The following is an 18710-nucleotide window of genomic DNA, read 5'->3' on the forward strand; positions in this document are numbered from 1 at the left end:
GAATAACCTCGGACGAAACGAAATTTAACACAATCCTAGCGTCAATCGAAGCACCGGTGTTGGCCCGAATTGCCGACGCCATCGTCAACCAACCACGCACAGGCAAGTACGAAAATTTGAAATCGTGCATCCTGGAACGCTTCTGCGAAAGCGAACAAAAGAAAATCCAGAAGTTAATATCGGAGACCGACCTTGGTGACAAGCGCCCCACGCAACTGCTCAACGAGTTAAACGCACTAGCCGCAAACAAAGTTCAAGAATCTTTTCTGAAAGCACTGTGGCTGCAGCGCTTACCAACACAAGTGCAAGCGATCTTGCAAGCATCGGACGCCAGCCTAGCAAACTTAGCTAAGTTGGCAGATAAAGTGATGGAAGTCGGTGATTTTCATCAGGTACGCACCATCGACGCCAAGTCGGCGCCAACCAGCAGCGCCGTTTCCGACGATCGTCTAGACCGCATCGAAACAACAAATCAACGCGCTCTCCAGAAACCTTTCTCGCAAGAACAGCTTGCGAACGGATCGCAACAGCGTCATAGCTGGAGACATGTGTTGGTACCACAGCAAATTTGGTAACGCCGCCAAGAAATGTCGCCAACCATGCTCTTTTGCATCCGAACCAAAAAACTAAATCAATCTTCGGATTCGGCGGACAAATTCGAAGAAGACCACAACACAATTGCCCGCCTCGCCATCAACGACAATTTCTCCAAAAACACAGTTTCTCATCGATACCGGCGCCGACATTTCAGTGATGCCACCCTGCAAAAACGCAAAAACTATGCTCACTCCAAAGCTTCTTTTCGCCGCCAATGGCACGAAAATACAAACCTATGGAGAAAAACGCATAGCATTGTCACTGGGATTGCGACGAAACTTCGTGTGGACTTTCGTGATAGCTGACGTCAACTGCGCTATCATCGGATCCGACTTTCTTCAACATTTTGACTTACTCGTCGATACGAAACGACGCAAACTCATCGATCGGGCTACGCTGCTGGAATCAAAATGTCACGCGCCCCAACGTAAAATCAACGCGGTTTTATCCTACGACACGAGTAACCAATACGCTACATTGCTTCACGAATATCGCGATCTCGCAACGATCAACTCGAACCGGCTGCCAGCAACATCCGAAGTAACGCACTTCATCTCGACCAACGGGCCGCCTACTCACGCCCGCGCCCGACGACTAGCGCCCGACAAACTCAAAGCTGCACAATCCGAGTTCTCCTACCTCATCGAGAAAGGAAATATGCCGTCCCTCAAATAGCAACTGGTCCAGCCCTTTGCACCTGGTAAAGAAAGCAAATGGAGAGTGGCGTCCGTGCGGCGACTACCGAGCACTGAACAACGTAACCGTGCCGGATCGATATCCTATTCCGTACATACTGGATGTAACGAGCATCTTATACGGTAAGAAGATATTTTCGAAAATCGACCTGCAAAAAGCATATCACCAGATTCCTGTCGAACCACAAGATATCCCAAAACAGCAATTATCACGCCTTTTGGGCTATTCGAATTCTTGTTCATGACGTTCGGTCTGCGCAACGCAGCGCAAACTTTTCAACGTCACATAAACAACGTCATACAAGGCCTCGACTTCGTTTTTGCTTACATCGACGACATTTTGATCGCTTCAGAATCCGAGGCGCAGCACGAGACGCACCTCCGCACAATCCTCGACCGCCTTCGGAAGGCACATCTCACCGTAAACTTTGAGAAGTGCCAATTCGGTAAGACACAACTTACATTCCTGGGACACGACATCAGTCAGCACGGCTTAAAACCATCCGAAGCCAAAGTGGAAGCCATACGGCATTTTTAAAAAACCGCTTATCGCTAAAGACCTAAAAAAGTTTCTGGGTATGATTAATTTCTATAGGCCGTTTATCCCACGAGCAGCCGAGAACCAGCACATACTCCAGACGCTGATCCAAGGCAATAAAAAGAACGACAAAACCCCGATACTTTGGTCTACAGAAGCCGACTACGCATTCACCGCCTGCAAGAACGAGCTTGCAAACGCTACGTTGTTGAATTACATGGCACCAAACTCACAATTAACTCTAACCACCGACGCGTCCGACGACGCTATGGGAGCCGTAGTACATCAAGTCATCAACGGGCAGACACAACCACTGGGATTCTTCTCCAGGAAATTCACATCGACGCAAAAGAAGTACAGCACCTACGATAGAGAACTGACTGCCATCTATCAGGCCGTTTTGCACTTCAAGTACGCACTGGAGGGCAGGAATTTCGTTATTTTCACCGACCACAAGCCGCTTATGTACGCCTTCAGTCAAAACAGCGAGAAAGCATCACCTCGACGCGCTCGGCAACTGGATTTTATCAGCCAATTCAGCACCGATATCCGGCACATCTCTGGAGAAGAAAACAACGTGGCTGATCTTCTCTCACGCATCGATGCCATCAAACACATAAACTTCGACGAGATGGCACTGGAACAGGAAAACGATGCGGAACTACAATCGCTACTCAAGTCTGACGCCGAAAAACCCATCTCACTAACAAAATTGTCTCTTGCAGGCTCAAACAAACAATTGTACTGCCACGTCGCCAATAACCATACACGTCCGTTTGTGCCCAAATGCCTACGCCAAACCGTGGTTGAGGCCCTACATTCGCTGAGCCATCCGGGAGTTAAGGCAACAAACAAGTTGGTCGGAAAACACTACGTTTGGCCCCGCATGGCGAAGGATGTCGCTAAAATCGTACGCTCTTGTATCCCGTGCCAGAAGGCCAAAATCCAACGTCACACCAAATCGCCACTAGGAGAGTACACCGCCAGCGACACCCGTTTCGAACACATAAATATCGACATAGTCGGCCCGCTGCCTTCATCGAACGGATACCGATACTGCCTCACGTGTATCGATCGATTCTCACGATGGCCCGCAGCAATTCCTTTAGTAGACATCACAGCAAAATCTGTAGCCAACGCACTGATATCGGGCTGGTTCGCTCAGTACGGTATTCCTCTTCACATCACAACCGATCTGGGTCGACAATTCGAGTCTACATTATTCCAAGAGCTTTCCAAAATTTGTGGTTTTAAGCACCTGCGGACGACGGCGTACCACCCACAAGCCAATGGTATGATCGAACGCTGGCACAGAACGTTAAAAGCTGCTTTAAAATGCGTCGATCCAATCAACTGGAGTAGTTCCCTGCATCTAATCCTACTCGGCCTACGCACAACAATCAAAAGCGACATCGGGCTGAGCCCTGCGGAAATGGTTTATGGCACCACACTACGGGTGCCAGGTGGATTTTTTTGCACCGAGCACACAAAAACACACTGAGTCCGAGTTCACCGAGGCTCTTCAAAAAACCATGTCTCAACTGCCAACCACTAAGCCAGTGCACCATCATACACCGCAAGAATTTGTCCACCCGGACCTAAACCATTGTACCCACGTCTTCGTTCGAGTGGATCGAGTGAAAACCCCGTTGGAAGCAAACTACGAGGGTCCTTTCGAAGTGGTAACAAAACACGACAAATATTTTACACTCAAGGGCCACACAAAGGAAAACAAGGTTTCCATCGATCGACTTAAACCAGCTTACATCTTCAAAGACGTACCGCCTCCAACACAGGAGCAGACGACAGCGCCAACTGCTCAGACACTCGAGAAAGTGTCAAGATCAGGACGACAAATCAGATTCCCAGCAAAGTATCATTCCCAACTGGAACTCTAGGAGGGGGGTACTGTGGCAACCCCTTTCAGTTCTCGTGATCAACAAAACTCGATAACTCACGCGAGTATCGATATTACGGGAGTACATCTCCAGGAGACACACTCTCCCCTCAATAAGTTTCGTCAGCTTCGTCCGCCGCCACTGCAGAGTCTTTGCCGCTTTCATCTCCCGATCATCTTTTTAGTTTTAAATATAAGTATATAGTAATCAATAAATATAAGGCAAAGCAAACCTTCTACATTTTAAAATATAAATGTCTTGTAACAGTTAAGAACTGATTTCTATACTTAGTTCAATGCTAGTTAATTCACTTGATCTGAAGTTAACTTAATTATGTAATCGTTTATCAAACCTTAACAAAATTCAACTTTGTCTGTTGCATCTCTGGGCAACAACAAAATCCACTTAGAACCAGAACAGAATCAAGGCGACAAGAACAACAACAACGACGACGACGACGACGAGTGCACGAGATATAAATCATATAGAATATAGATTATAGAATAGCGCGAGTACGTAAGAGACATGCCTCATTCCCCCTTTGATATAACATCAGCACCAAAAATGCAATAGTCTTTCTCCCTTTTTCTTCTCCCCTTTTTCTCTCCTCACTGATCGAGGCAAGTTCATTACGCTTGAAAAAGTCAAACGTTGAGAGCTGCCGACAACACCTGTGTTAAATCCGTTCGTTTTGAGCAGAAGGGAACCGGGATCGTGATGCTAAAGGCGATGGCAGTCGGGAGAATAAGGGGGAGCGAGGAGGGGGTGTCGTCAGGTGAGCGCGTGAGTCTATTTTGGATGGGTTCGCTAAAAGTACAAACAGCTATTTCAAAATGCCAAATTGCGCGACTGCGTCACCGACGACGACGAAATCTCTAAAAACCGACCGGCAAATGTTGCCAACCCCTGCCGATCTGCCCGCTTGCTCTCTTCTAAGAGCCCCACTCTCTCGCGCTCTCTCAATCTGTTGCTCTTTTGGTCTAGTGCATGGGGGATAAAAGATTTGCAGTAGCACTCTGTGAGGTTTTTGACACTGGCTGCCAACTTGGCGTTGCGTTAGACAAAATTCTGCGCTGTGGTCCTTCTTCTCCGTGTTTTCCCTTTTGGAAAATGTGCGCGAAGAAGAAGAACAACGAACAGTGGCAGCGGGAGAGAGAATAATAAAAACATTATTCTCGGTAAATTTATTTATAAACCGCACACACTTGTTCCAATGGGTCGCTCTCACTTGCTCTCCCTCTCTCGCTCGGTCGATCCTCGGTAAACAGCTGCTAGCTGTCGGACTGCGTGCTTTGGTATTCTTCGTGGTTTTCTTTTGGCTGTCGGCTGTCGTGTGTCGGCGTCGGCTGTCGGCTGTCGGTTGTCGAGGGCATCGTCACCTCCTCGACGCGCACAACATGTAAAAACTGTAAGTGGCATTGCAAAGAAAGTTTAGTTCTTTCTGAGATCTCGCTGCGTTCGGTTAACCGAGAGAGCGAGAGCGCACGCATCGCATCGATCCCCGTGCCAGGGCAGCAACCAAAGAAGTAAAATAATAAGAAGAAGCATCAATCGATGATATACTGTACACACACATATCAACACACATTCACAGCAATTACTGACTAAAGGGATCGCGCGTCGAACACTTGTCGCTTGTCGCGTTGCGTTTCGGTGATTGTGAAATTCGTGAAAATCGCAAAGAGAAAAAAAAGAACTTTCTGATCAGACTGCGAGTGGGAGGGGTGCTCCGGGGGTGTAGTGTTGTATTTTGTTGCGTGCGGGTGATATATTATTGATTCCGCATCGACTGAATCATCAGACTATATTCTGAGTGCCGGCCACAGGCAACTGGCAACTGGCAACCGAATCCGATTCCAATTCCATTTCCAACTGGAGCGACACCGCCAAACAGCCACGCTTCAGTTAATCAACGGACTCGCTTCCTGATCCACCAAGTGGTGAGTAATCATAGTGAATATATAGTGTATCTCTTTGGTCTGCTAGACTTTCCACTTTTACTTAGCATTACACAATTGTTCCAATACGCAACCCTTCGCCTTGTTCCCCTCCCATTTCTATATATATTTCGACTACATATTTACCTATGTATATCCCATAAATGCAAAACGGAACGTTGATGAGTACAAATATTATACCCGGCAAATAGTATTGTAATGGGTATCATAAAATTTTGTCTGCAACGGTTGAAAGCATTCATATGTTTTACGTCAACAACTAAGTTTTTATTGCCATGATTTATGACATTATTCGTCTGACTAGCTGACGATCTCTATATATATTATATTTGTCTGAATCAAAGACAATATTAAAAGTTAGAGCTACTAAATTTGGTGACAAAACACTTACATAAACTAATAGCACATTTAAACTAATTGTCAGCTTACTTTCTTACTAAAATTAGATATTTCATCGAAAGATAGTATTTTCTTTACTTTTTCCTAGGTCAACATTAATTTCATAATTTTACCGAGTATTGCCAAGTTTGTACGTGATCTCTTCTATATTTTTTCGAAATTATCGCCTCGCAGACCCAAAAAGAAAAGTTGCGGGCCACACTTGTTAAATTAATATTATTATTTCTTTGATATTTTGACATTTACGTGAGAAATGTGTTTGCATTGGCAATGATCGGCCAAGCAGATGGATGATCATCTCCGCATCCGACTGCCCTACGACCGACAGTTCAGACTGCGACTGGCATACACTGAAAGAAAGAAATGTTTCAAAATCAGGATTTGTCTATGTGCTTGAGATTTTTTCTTAAAACTTAAAAAACACATCTTGATTTTAAGGACATTTGATAACAGACCAAGTTTTTCTTATTTAGAGAAAAGAGTCTTATACTTTCAACACCACAAATCTTATTATAAAATACAAGGAATATTACATTATATTTCAGATATTTCTTTTTTTTTTTGTACTATTTTTTATTTTACTATTTTATTATTTAAGAGGTGTATACTCTACTTTCGAAATACTTAACATCGAATATGGCAGCATTTTAACCGAAATGAATATTCTTGATTTTCGAAACTGAAATTTTTTACAGTGTATGTATATTATATAGAACTGTTGACAGTTTTCGACTTTTCAATCTCACTTCCTCTCGAACTGTGTTGCGTAAATAGTTAGAATACGATAAATACGAGCAAATATAGTATATAGTATGTAAATATCTGGCTAATCATTTAAATTTCTTGTCACATATAGCGTGCAAAATGCGTCGTTGTGGCCGAAGAAACTGCGTAGAACGCATAGCGCAAAATATGACAACCTAAAATATAACATATATAGACTATAGAGTATCTGTAACTATGATCAATGTCAGCTCATAATTAGGCACAAAATGTGTGTGCATTACAGGTGCATAACCCAGAAGCCAAACGATGTGACGACGATGCGAGTTTACAGATTAATGTAAATAGTAGAGCAAATCCTTTGTGTGTCCCCGACATTGTTTATAATTGGTGCTTGTCGTAAACATGCTTCCGATGCATTGCGATGCGACTGCAAATGAGTCCAGCGACGATTGAGCAGGGCATTAATACTATAAACAATACACAGAGAGAGAGAGAGAGTGAGATAGAAAGGGAGATTATCGAATCCAAACAATTCAATTCAATTGGAAAGGGAGTCCTGTTTGTGGCATTGACACTTGCCCTCGACTGCGGCACTGCAGGCGCCGTGGCCAGCATCAACATTTGTTTATTGCTCCATCTTGCATTTTCAAGTTTGAACTAAAATGTAAACTATGCACATTTCCACTGCCTGCCATCCATCTCTCTCTCTCTCTATCTCTCTCTACTCTTCTTCTTTCTAGGCTGCTGCCCCTGGGGCTGTTTTGTGGTTTATAAATAGTCGAACCGAGCAGCAGCCACCACCGACCGGCCATTGGTTGGTAAGGCCAACCTCTGCCTCCATCAACCGCCTCCGCTTTGCACCTCCTTCCCCTCTTCGGCAACCTCAACCGGGCATAGCCATTAACATTTCTGTGCTTTGTGTACATTAACAGGACTTTGAACTTTCTTTGGTGCTCTGCTCTCGGCTTATTTTGCGCAGATTTCTACCGTAAATATACACAAAAAGCATTTTCATGTCCATTGTGCCATTCGTTGCGTTCAACACAAAATGCACTCGGAACACACACTCAACGGATGCGGATCAGATGGGTCAGTTGCTATATATTCGATATACATATATAGTACATTCAGCATTGATTCACTTCGAGTTCGAACGCAGCACATGTGGCGAATTTATAATTATTTAAATATTTATTTAATTGATAAATTCATTACTGCATCTCAAATGTTCTGCACAATTTGCAGAGCTAACATTTTAAATCTCTTTTTGTTTTTGCGCTCGATTGACTGCCTGACTGCTTGATTGATTGGCAATCGACACGAAATGGAAAAAATTGTTGCATTTTCATTTCAAAATTCAATTTCAAGATGTAGGCGTCACCTACGAGTATTTTAAGTCAATATTTTTAGGCTCTTCAGGTGGCATTTTACTTTATTAAAAACATTGAAATATTATTTCAAAAGTCAAAAAAAGGTTGGAGATCATTTTTCGATAATTAACATAGCTGTTTATTTATGCAATTTAGTCAACTCTCTGGGAGGTAAAAAACTGTTGAAATATTTGAGGAAAATTTCATTGGTAATTCCATGGGTGAATATTAGAATATTTTTATGAACTCTTTGTTTTCGAAAAAGAAAGCATTAATATGCATTTAGAATATTTTCTTTAACATTGTGTTTTCGTAGAAGAATGCATTATTATGTATTTAAAATCCAAAAAGAAAGTCTTAACATCTACTTAAATAAATGCGTATTGAAGTCGTTGTATTTTGTTAAATTTCTTATTGTTTCTTGACATGTCAATTTCTAAATTATATTTGGTATTTAACGTCTGAGTATTTATATAGACATCAACTATTTAAATGGCAATTAAATATATAATATACAAATATTAGTATATATTAAACCAACTACAAATTAAATTCTTATAAACCACTGACTATTATTATTATTAGTTTATTTATTTATTAAGGTTTTCAGGCTAATTAAACAATTTTTAATACCTATTTAAAACTAGGCTCAACGACTGTCAGACTTTGTTTAAATTTCTTATTATTTTTTGACTTCTTAAATGTTGAAATTGTATTTGATGATAATAATATTAATAGCTCTTTAAATGCGCAACACAATTTCGTTAAATTTCATATTGTTCTTTGTCTTTTAAATGGTAAAATATGTTCGTATGATTGTAATTCAAATATTTAACATCTACATAAAATGATTAATAATTTAGGCATTTGAATAAATAAATAATTTAGGCATTTGATTAAATTATTAATTATTTTATGTAGATGTCAACTATTGTAATTATAATCATTAGCACACATTTTACCATTAAAAAATTAAATAAATTAAACTACATAGTATACCAAAATTATATTTTAGCAAAAGCTGCTACTCGACTAAAATTGTATGCATCACTCATAATCATATTTAAGCAGCTTTAACCAAATTAATGTGATTCGATTTGTAGGCAGCAACATGTGCTGCAGAGATCCCAACCCCACCCCTTCACCCTCCTGCTCCACCCCTCCAACCAAGCTAAGAGACTGCCAGTTGGAGGCCTGCACCAATTAAGATTCGCAGCATTTTCCTTTCTCGATTTTGTTTTTTTTTTTTGTTGGTTGGTTCCTGCTCTTTGAGATGTCACATGCGATTGCCGATCTGCGATACGGGCCGGGCACGGGCCAACGAATAATTAATTAACGGCCTGTCACAAAAACATGCGACTTTTCGGACTTTGTCGTTGCTGCTGCCTGACATCGAAAATATTGCATAGACATTTGAATTTTGCTCTCATATGCAGACACAATTTTCCCACTTGTCAGCTTCGAGTAGTCGAAGAAAATTGCCAAAAAAAAAGTGCTACCCCACGAATTTCTGCTTAAATCTTGTATATAGCTTATATATAAATATGTATTATAGAATGGTGATTTCTGTGGAACAGACAGGTACGCATTTGCCAGGTGGTTGAGGGGCTTGTTATAAGTATAAATAATGCTTAGACACAAATTATACGTGTAGAAGAAACATATGTCTGGCGCGATTTCGGCTCCCACTCGCATCCATCATAGACGATATTTATGATCCGATTTTGCTATATCCACAAAATTAGCTACCTCTCTTTGCCTTTCTCTCGCTCTCTCTCCCTCTTTCTCTCTAGGTGTTCCATTCAGTTGAGTTTTATGACCACAAACATTTTGATGTACTCTTCGAAATGAATTCATTTTCATCATTTTCGGCAACCGCAAGAACACAACTATTAAAAACAAAAACGCAGACAAAACTCAACAGGTTGCAAAAGTCTAGGGGCGCCTCATGTTTAGGCGAAAAAAAAATGCTGTGTTGTGTTGCCCCTCCACGATGGAAAGAGATAGAGAGAGAGGGAGAGAGGAGCAGCCCACGCAATCACGCGGCTGGCCTCAGGCCTCAAGAGAATTCTTTTTTTTTCCCGCACAGAAGAAAGGAAAACAAACAAAAGCGAAACAGCAACGTTGCCGCACACTGCGCACATGACCTCCGCAACGCTTACTTGCCCCCCACACACGCTGTTGCCACTGTAGTTGCCCCTGCCTCTGCCTCAGTTCTTGTTGTTGTGGCAATAAGAATTAATCGATTATTTAGACAATTACGAAAAATAAGAAGAACACAACAACAACAACAGCAGCAACACCAATAATAAACAAGACAAAAGTGAGATCGGAAATATAAAATTTGATTGCCTGGAAAAGTTTAATGGCTCATCTGATCACTTAGATTACGGTTTTCATAATGAAACTGCCCCAAAAAAGCCAATATATATAATCATGTTATGTGGAAACTTGATTTTAAAGTAAACATTTTCGAATTATGAATAATTTTAAAATATATTTTATTGCATACGATTCAATTTAAGAATGAGTTTGCTTTTATTGAGAAAATATCTCTTTTTGTTTAGATCAGCTATAAAGATTATTTCATATTTATTTATGCCTTGCTCTAATTTCAATATATTACAAATTTATAGCGATGAACAATTTAAAATGAAATGAAGAGTTTAAGAAATTTTCTTTTTTCTTTTCGTAAGATAATTTCTATTTACTTTTGTATACATATAATTAAATTTAAGAGTGAGTTCGCATTTTTAAAAAAAAACCTCTTTTTTGTTTGGATTATTTCATATTTATTTATGCTTAATTCTAATTTCAAAATTTTACAATTTAGTAACTGAGGATAACTTTAAAATATATATGTATATGTATATTTATGGATTTAAGAAATATTTTAGAAAGATAATTTCTATTCGCTTCTAAATAATTTATTGGATGGAATTCCATTCAATAGTGAGCTCACTTTGATTGCAAAAATATCTAATTGCCTTTTCAAATACATTTTTAGTGGAAGAACTGAAAAGATTATTTTATGTTCGGGTTTTATGTGCCTCTTTCTTCTTATTTTATTGCTTTACAATTTTATTATAAGCCATGAAAACTTTAATTTTAAATTATCTTTACCTTGTGAAGAGATTTTTTTGTATAACGTACAAAGTTCGATCATTTTGTTAAATATATGATTTCTATTGCGTTGAAAATATTTAACTGCATATACATAATTCAATTTACAAATAAGTTCTCATTATAGAGAAAATATTTCACTGTCTTTCAATAGATGAGCCATAAAGATTATTTTGTAATTATTAATGTCTTGATGCTCTCATTTTAATATTTTGCAAAATTTATTATAACTGAAGAAAACTTTGATATGAAATTAGCTTTTCTCTGTTAAGAAATAATTTTTATTTGTAAAGATATGCAAATATTCTAGTATATTTTGTATATACAGCTGTGACCACTGAAATAGCAGTGCAGACGACCTACACATTTAAAGTTGAAAAATATTATTATAAAGACAACTTCGAGACAACATTTTTTTATAACAGCTTAATATATTTAATTTGCGATAATTAAACATATTTTTCATTTTGGTTAATTCAATATTTTTCCGAATGTGGATATTAACATATGAAAATGTCCGTATTATGAAGATCATTGAAATAGCAGTGAAAAAACAAAAATGTAATAAATTTCAAAAAATCTTATAAATAACTTAATCCTTCTAAATTTCGAGTTGAATACGACCTTATAATTTGTTGTGTAGCCTTTATTGGCTGTTAGAGCCTCACAGCTACGTGGCATGGAGTCCACCACGTCCTCGCAACGCTTGCAGGGATTCTGGCCCTATACCTCCTGTACAACTTGTCAAAGGTGTGGCTTAGATGTCGGGGATTTCTTGGCAACATAATGCTTGAAGTACTCCATCAGTTCCCAATCGGATTTAAATCCGGGAACTCTGCTGACATGGCATTACATCAGTTTTTTCATGACCAAACCACTCCGTGACCAGTTGGCCGGTGTGTTTAGGTTTCGTGGCTCTGCTGAAAAGTCCATATTGAAGGGGCATTTCATCCTGAGAATACTTCAGCATGATGTTTCTTAATATATTTTCAAAGATTTCTTGGTCTATGATCTCATCGATCATATTTATAGGTCCCACACCACTGTATGAGAAACATGCCCAGATCATGATTTGAAGACCACCATGGTTAGCGGTCTTAAGGGTATGGTTTAGGTCATTTTCGGTGATTGGTGGTCAACGGACATATTGTCTTGAACTTTTCTAACAATTAACACCAGTTTAGACTCATTTGTCCAAAGAATATTACGCCATTTGGAAAGTGGCCAGTTCAAGTGGCGCTTGGCAAACTCCAACCTCGCTTTGAGATGTCTATAACCAAGTAATTGCACCTTTTCTGGACTTCGGGTATTCAAATTTGTATCCACCAGTCTTCGGCCAATAGCCACTTCACTAATTCCCCAACTCAGCCCTGCTTTAATATCCCTACAGGATGCAAAAGGATTAGTTTAGCTGAAGAGCACTATGCATCGGTCCTCTAAAATTGTGGTTTTTTGTATCACACTACGGTTTTCAGGCTTTGATTTATAATTTATGTCATTGAAAACCATTTTGGTAAAACATTTTAGGCGACACAGAACTTTTTTATACAATTTTGCTCCTTCCTAAGCTCAAGAAAGGACCTCCTCTCTACATTGGACCAGTTAGGTCCTTTACACACTAAAATTAATTTTTTTTTTATAGTTATAGTGTATTGTCGTATAAACTACAATAATAAACCAGATTAAACTCACTTTTCATAAAATTAAAAACAATTTCGGCTTTTTTAGTGGAAGAAAAGAAAAAACTGCTATTCTAATGTTCAGCCCAAATGTGGTGCACTTGGGTAAAAATATCAAAATTTCAGAAAAACTGATCAAATCTAACGGGGTTTTTGCTGTTTTCTTATCTTTATGCTTCATTTTACAAAAACAATGTGCTAGCGATCAACTAACAAAAAGGAATAACCAAAAAAAACGATTACATAGTCTTTTCTCTGTCGCACTGCTATTTCAATGGTCACAGCTGTATATGAGTTAGGAGTAGTTTTTTGTTTATTTTGTATATTTCATTAAAATTACAAATTTATATTTACATTTTAAGATTAAGATTTTAGGATTAAATACAGCTTCTCGTCATACTTTTTGTATAATACATATGCCTCATAAATATTTGAAATCCTTATTGAAACGAATGAAAACTTTATGTCAAATTATCTTCACTCTTTTAAGATATATTTTTTGTACAAAGTATAATTTGAAATCTTTTTATTTGATAGCTGGCTTGTCTATAATAAATAGATCTTTCATACAAGGTATTATTTTGTAATCCTTTTGTTTGATAGCTGCTTACTATTGACTTAGCTTCTCTATAATAAATAGATCTTTCATACAAAGAACAATTTCTTATCCTTTTATTAGATAGCTGCTTTCTATTGACTTAGCTTGTCTATAATAAATAGATCTTTCAACACATTCCCCAATAGTTTTTCATCTGCCAACAGTTGGGCAGCTGCAGCTGGAGATATTCTCAGTTGTCAGAAATATATGATTAGCACTTACTATACTATAAAGTAGCTGACGATCCACCTGTGTGGTTATTATAGGGCACAGACGGGGGCAGAGCGAGTGAGAGGGGATTGTATTCTTAGTGATGGCAATTACGTGTGAGATTAATCAATGCCAAGACAACATGCACAAATTATGCGCATTTCGACGTGAATTTATTTCTAATAACGCCAACGAGAAAAGCAGCCAACAAGTGCGAGTGCCGCCGCATTCGATGCTGATGCCGGTGCTTCGGCTGTTTGCTGACGTTAATCATACGCCCCGTGTGTTAGTGTTAGTGTTTGTGTTTGTAGCAGGCGGCAACCTCAAGCAGTCAGCAAGGTGACGACTATGATGCAGACGACTTTGGCGTGCTGTAGTTTGGCCTCTTGGCTCGTCCTTAATTAGAAAATTGATGAATATATCGCATAAATAAAAACACAAATCGAAAGCGAGCATAACGACAGCTTAATGCGCTACACAAGTCTGCGATTTACAAGTTTAATATGAACAGCATTATGCTCGATGCATTCTAGTTTGAATACCATATTAATTTTGTGTCTGCCACATAGCGCACATATTTTTATAATCTTTTGATTTGTGTGTTATTTTTGGTTAATTTTAATGACGCATCTGTTGCGCATTTAGCAGGTTGCTTCACCTTTTCGCTGTCATACGTCATTCTAAGTAGCAAATTCTTTGTTTCTCTCTTCTTGCAGATTCCCAGACGATATGACAAAGGATCAGCAGGCCACGCCCATACCCGAGGAGCTCTACAATCTCACCCAGCTGGCCGATGTTACACTGGCGGCTGGACCGCTGAGCACGGCAGCCAAAAACGCCAAAATGTTGCCCTCAAATGCTTTCTACGCCTCCTCCGACGATGACTCCACATACAATTCGTACAGCCACAAGGTGTTTGATCGCCGAAAAGTGCGCCGTTGCACCATCTCCGACACCAATTCCTGCGCCAGCAGCCAATCCAGCGCTCAATCTCACAGCAGCAGCGAGGAGCAATCACCGGCACAGAACAGCAGCAGCTCCAGCTCCAGTTCCAGTTCCATTCTGCTGGATGATGAGCACACCTGTCCCGAGTGCGGCAAAAAGTATTCCACCTCCTCCAATCTGGCGCGCCATAGACAAACCCACAGGTAAGAAAAACAAAGCTCTAGCCTTAAATAGAGAATAGTTTCTGAATTTGAGAAGATTTATCTTAATAATAATGATCTTCAAATAAGATCAAATTATTAAAACTGAAAGCATTAAACTGAAAAACTCCAAGTTCTGAAAATAATACCAAAAATAGCAGATTCAGGATTTGTAACCTTACCTTTCAAGCCAATCCAAATCGTATAAATTTTTATTTAGCTGTAGTTACGTTGACAATATAGTATATTTTTAACTCTACGGTATATTTTGTGAATATAATTTATTAATATACAGTATATTTTGGAATATATGGTATATTTTGATTATTATATACTAATATACCAAATATAGATATCGGTATATGTTAGTATATTTATTATATTAGTTTGATATATCTTAAAAATATTATATTATAATCTGTAAAGCTTAAAATTCTGAAAATTATACCAATTATACTAGATTTAGGGTGTATAACCTATCCTCTTGAACCAATCGAAATTTCAATAAAGTTTCATATATCTGAAGTTGAGCTAACAATATAGTAAATTTTGGACTTAGTATATTTTGTGAATATAGTATATTAAAATACCAATTACAGCTTTTTGTAGAGTATAGTATATTTTGAGCTCTATAATATATTTTGTGAATAATTTTAATATACTAACATACCAAATACTTCTTTTGGTAGATTTTAATATTATTAGTATTTTAATTTTATTACCGCTCTGTTTTGCTTTTATTCAAAATATAAAGCGGGTATCTCTCAGTCGATCACACTCTACAGTAACTTTCTAAGTTATTTAATATTATATTATAATTTGTGGTCTTAAAATAATCCGATTTTTTTTTTCTTATTGGTAAAAACCTTGGTCTTTTATCAAATTCTTTCGAATATAAAATGCGTTTTCTGATATTAAAATGTTTCTTTTTGTCAACGAATAGATTATGATTTTTATTTATAATTTATAATTATTATTTTTATTATCAAGATTATACTTAGACCAAAATCTTGAATATACAATATTTTTTTATGGTTTACAAAATATATTTTATTAATACAAAATTCTCTTGCTTCGCAGGTCAATTATGGACAAGAAGGCGCGACATTGTCCGTACTGCGAAAAGGTGTATGTGTCGATGCCTGCTTATTCGATGCATGTGCGCACCCACAACCAGGGCTGCGAGTGTCAGTACTGTGGCAAGTGCTTCTCCCGTCCCTGGCTGCTCCAGGGACACATACGCACACACACCGGAGAGAAGCCCTTCAAGTGCAACGTGTGCAGCAAAGCCTTTGCGGACAAATCCAATCTGCGTGCTCACATCCAGACGCATTCGAACACAAAGCCTCACACCTGCGCACGCTGCGGCAAAGCGTTTGCCTTGAAATCGTATCTGTATAAACATGAGGAATCCTCCTGCATGAAGAATCGCAGCGAGACGTTACCACGTGCCACAGCCAAGCAGCAAACGGAGTTGGAAGTCACAGCAGAGGCAATGACAGCAAAGTCAACTTCATCTATTTCTCCAGATTCAGCAAAGTCAACTCTGGCACACAAGTTGCTGCAGAAGGAAAAGGATCGCCGACAAGCTCAAGCCAAAGCTAAAGCTGCCTTAGCTTATGCTTATCCTGGGACTCACACCGATTCCTTTGGCATCTATGAGAGCTTCAAGCGCAATGCGGTGTTGCAACCAACAGTGTTGCAACATCCGAGTGCGGTGTACCAAGATCATTTGTTGCCGCTGTCACTGCCACTGCCGTTGCCTTATCACCAGCACTTTCCACATGCCACAACAGCACCTGCAACAGCAGCTACAACAATGCCCAACAATGTGGAGGCGGATCAAGAGCAACCTGTTGACTTTTCACCCAAAAACAATTTCACACACTCGGCCAAAACGAGTCCATTCGAGCTGACAGGCAACTATGCCATGGTTGCCTAGCTTACAGATGTAAATCAATGCCCCGGTCTGACTGTAAAAGACAAAAAAACTGTTTGAGAGAGAGAGAGAGAGAGAACTAATTGAGGAACCACACCAAAAAAAAAAAGCAGAAAACAAAAGTAAAACCCATTTTGCATTCGATTTTAGGAGCTTACTGTAGTAAACAAATATGTGATAAATATGAGAAAAGAGCTAAAGTACCATTATAGAGAGTAGTAGACGATTCCAACAGAAAAAAACAAAAAAACAAAAAAATAATAATCTGAATAACGATCGAGGGAAGCAGCACGATCTGCACTTAGTTGTAACGAGGATTTAGAGACTTGCAAAAAATGTTACCAGTATTTTTTTAGCACTACTTAAAACCACAAGAAAACCAAAAACAAAAACAAAACAAAACCAAAAAACATATATACTTATATATACTCTATGCGAATATGGATTTTTTACAACCAGACGACGGATCCCCAGCGATCATCACAGATATTAGAATATAACATATAATACACATACTCTTACATCTTACATCTATATAGATACATACATATTTATATTACTTACCAAATATCTTTACGTTATAATGATTTCTTTGTTTTTAAGACAAATTGCGACAATTTCCTGCTTCACAGCACGGAAGTCCAACGAGCGAATCTCTAGTCTTTCTTTATCTTTAAACCCGGCAGCATTGCACCTTCCCCTCTGCCTCTACCTCTGTCACCACAATCTCTGTTTCGGGGGCAGTGGCAAGGTGAAAGGGGAATCCTCCCCCTCTGTGCATGTGTCGGCGTTATTTTAAGCACATTACGGCCGCATGTGGTGCAATACGAATTGTCATAACTATAACACTAATTAGCCACAAACACACACATACTTAATTATATACTTATTTATACCTATATATAGTGCATATATATTTTTTGTACATTTGACATATCTCTATCTATTATTTTGTACATTTTTGTAGCTCTTAATATTATTACATTTTGTTTGTTTTTTCTTTTGATTTTTGTTCTTTCTTGCGTTGTTTGTAGAAACTCACTGCATTTTGTATACTCAACGACACCTACAGCTAAACAGACCAAAGATATTCAATATACAGATACTTATATAGATATACTCGTATATATATGTATAGAGAGTACATTATGTATTATAGAATCGCACATTTATTCAAAATATTAAACGAGAGATCCACCGATCCCTGAAAATAACAACGACTTTTCTTTTAAATGCTGGAATTGTAAAATAAGGTAAATATAACTATTTAACAGAAATTCAATGAACAAATTAATAAAAATTTGTGGCTGCCCAGAAAACTAAACAAAAATTTTGCAGATACTTTATTAGATTGATCAATAATTAATTGACACAGAAATTTTCCATCTTCACTATATAAGACCTTGCTTTATTTCTGAAAAATCGTTTTATTTATATGGAGCGCTCTTAATTATCTTTAAAATTAATATAGTACCCAAAATTCAAAATAAAATTTTGTATAGAAAACATCTGTTTTTTTTCTTGTCTTTAACATTAATAAAATAAAAAAGATTGTTACAATGTTAACCAAGTTTTTAGCTACATCTTTTGAAATCATTTATTTTTATGTAGCAGCATTTTTAATTACCTTTAAAATTTATATAAAATATGTGGGTAATTCTCTGACACTATTTACAGTGAAAAAAGAAAATGTTATGTTAGTTATTCTTTTAGCTTTGGATTAACACTATTTTTAGAGCTAATATTAATTTTAGGAATTTTTTCTTGTTTCTTGAAAATTTCTGATTGAAATACTAAAGAAATTTTTAGTATATGTTTATTTTCACTTAACTAGT

General features: G+C 38.2%; 1 protein-coding gene across 1 annotated transcript; it reads left to right on the forward strand.

Annotated features, from left to right (window-relative positions):
* Positions 1–5066: 5066 nt before the first annotated feature.
* Positions 5067–16914, forward strand: LOC117570038 (zinc finger protein ZFP2). The gene is made up of 3 exons (XM_034251462.2): positions 5067–5668; positions 14508–14939; positions 16017–16914. Exons 2-3 carry the CDS (start codon positions 14521–14523, stop codon positions 16876–16878), a joined length of 1281 nt encoding a protein of 426 aa, XP_034107353.1. The 5' UTR covers positions 5067–5668; positions 14508–14520; the 3' UTR covers positions 16879–16914.
* Positions 16915–18710: the final 1796 nt, after the last annotated feature.

Source organism: Drosophila albomicans, chromosome 3 (assembly GCF_009650485.2).
Source record: "Drosophila albomicans strain 15112-1751.03 chromosome 3, ASM965048v2, whole genome shotgun sequence".
In the NCBI taxonomy this organism is placed as follows: Eukaryota; Metazoa; Arthropoda; class Insecta; order Diptera; family Drosophilidae; genus Drosophila; species Drosophila albomicans.

What these genes read in the sequence shown, in the direction of transcription:
- LOC117570038 (XM_034251462.2), top strand. Translation starts at nt 14,521, where the DNA reads ATGACAAAGGATCAGCAGGCCACGCCCATACCCGAGGAGCTCTACAAT. An exon ending in CGCCATAGACAAACCCACAG is followed by an intron (nt 14,940 to 16,016) that starts GTAAGAAAAACA and finishes CTTGCTTCGCAG; the next exon opens with GTCAATTATGGACAAGAAGG.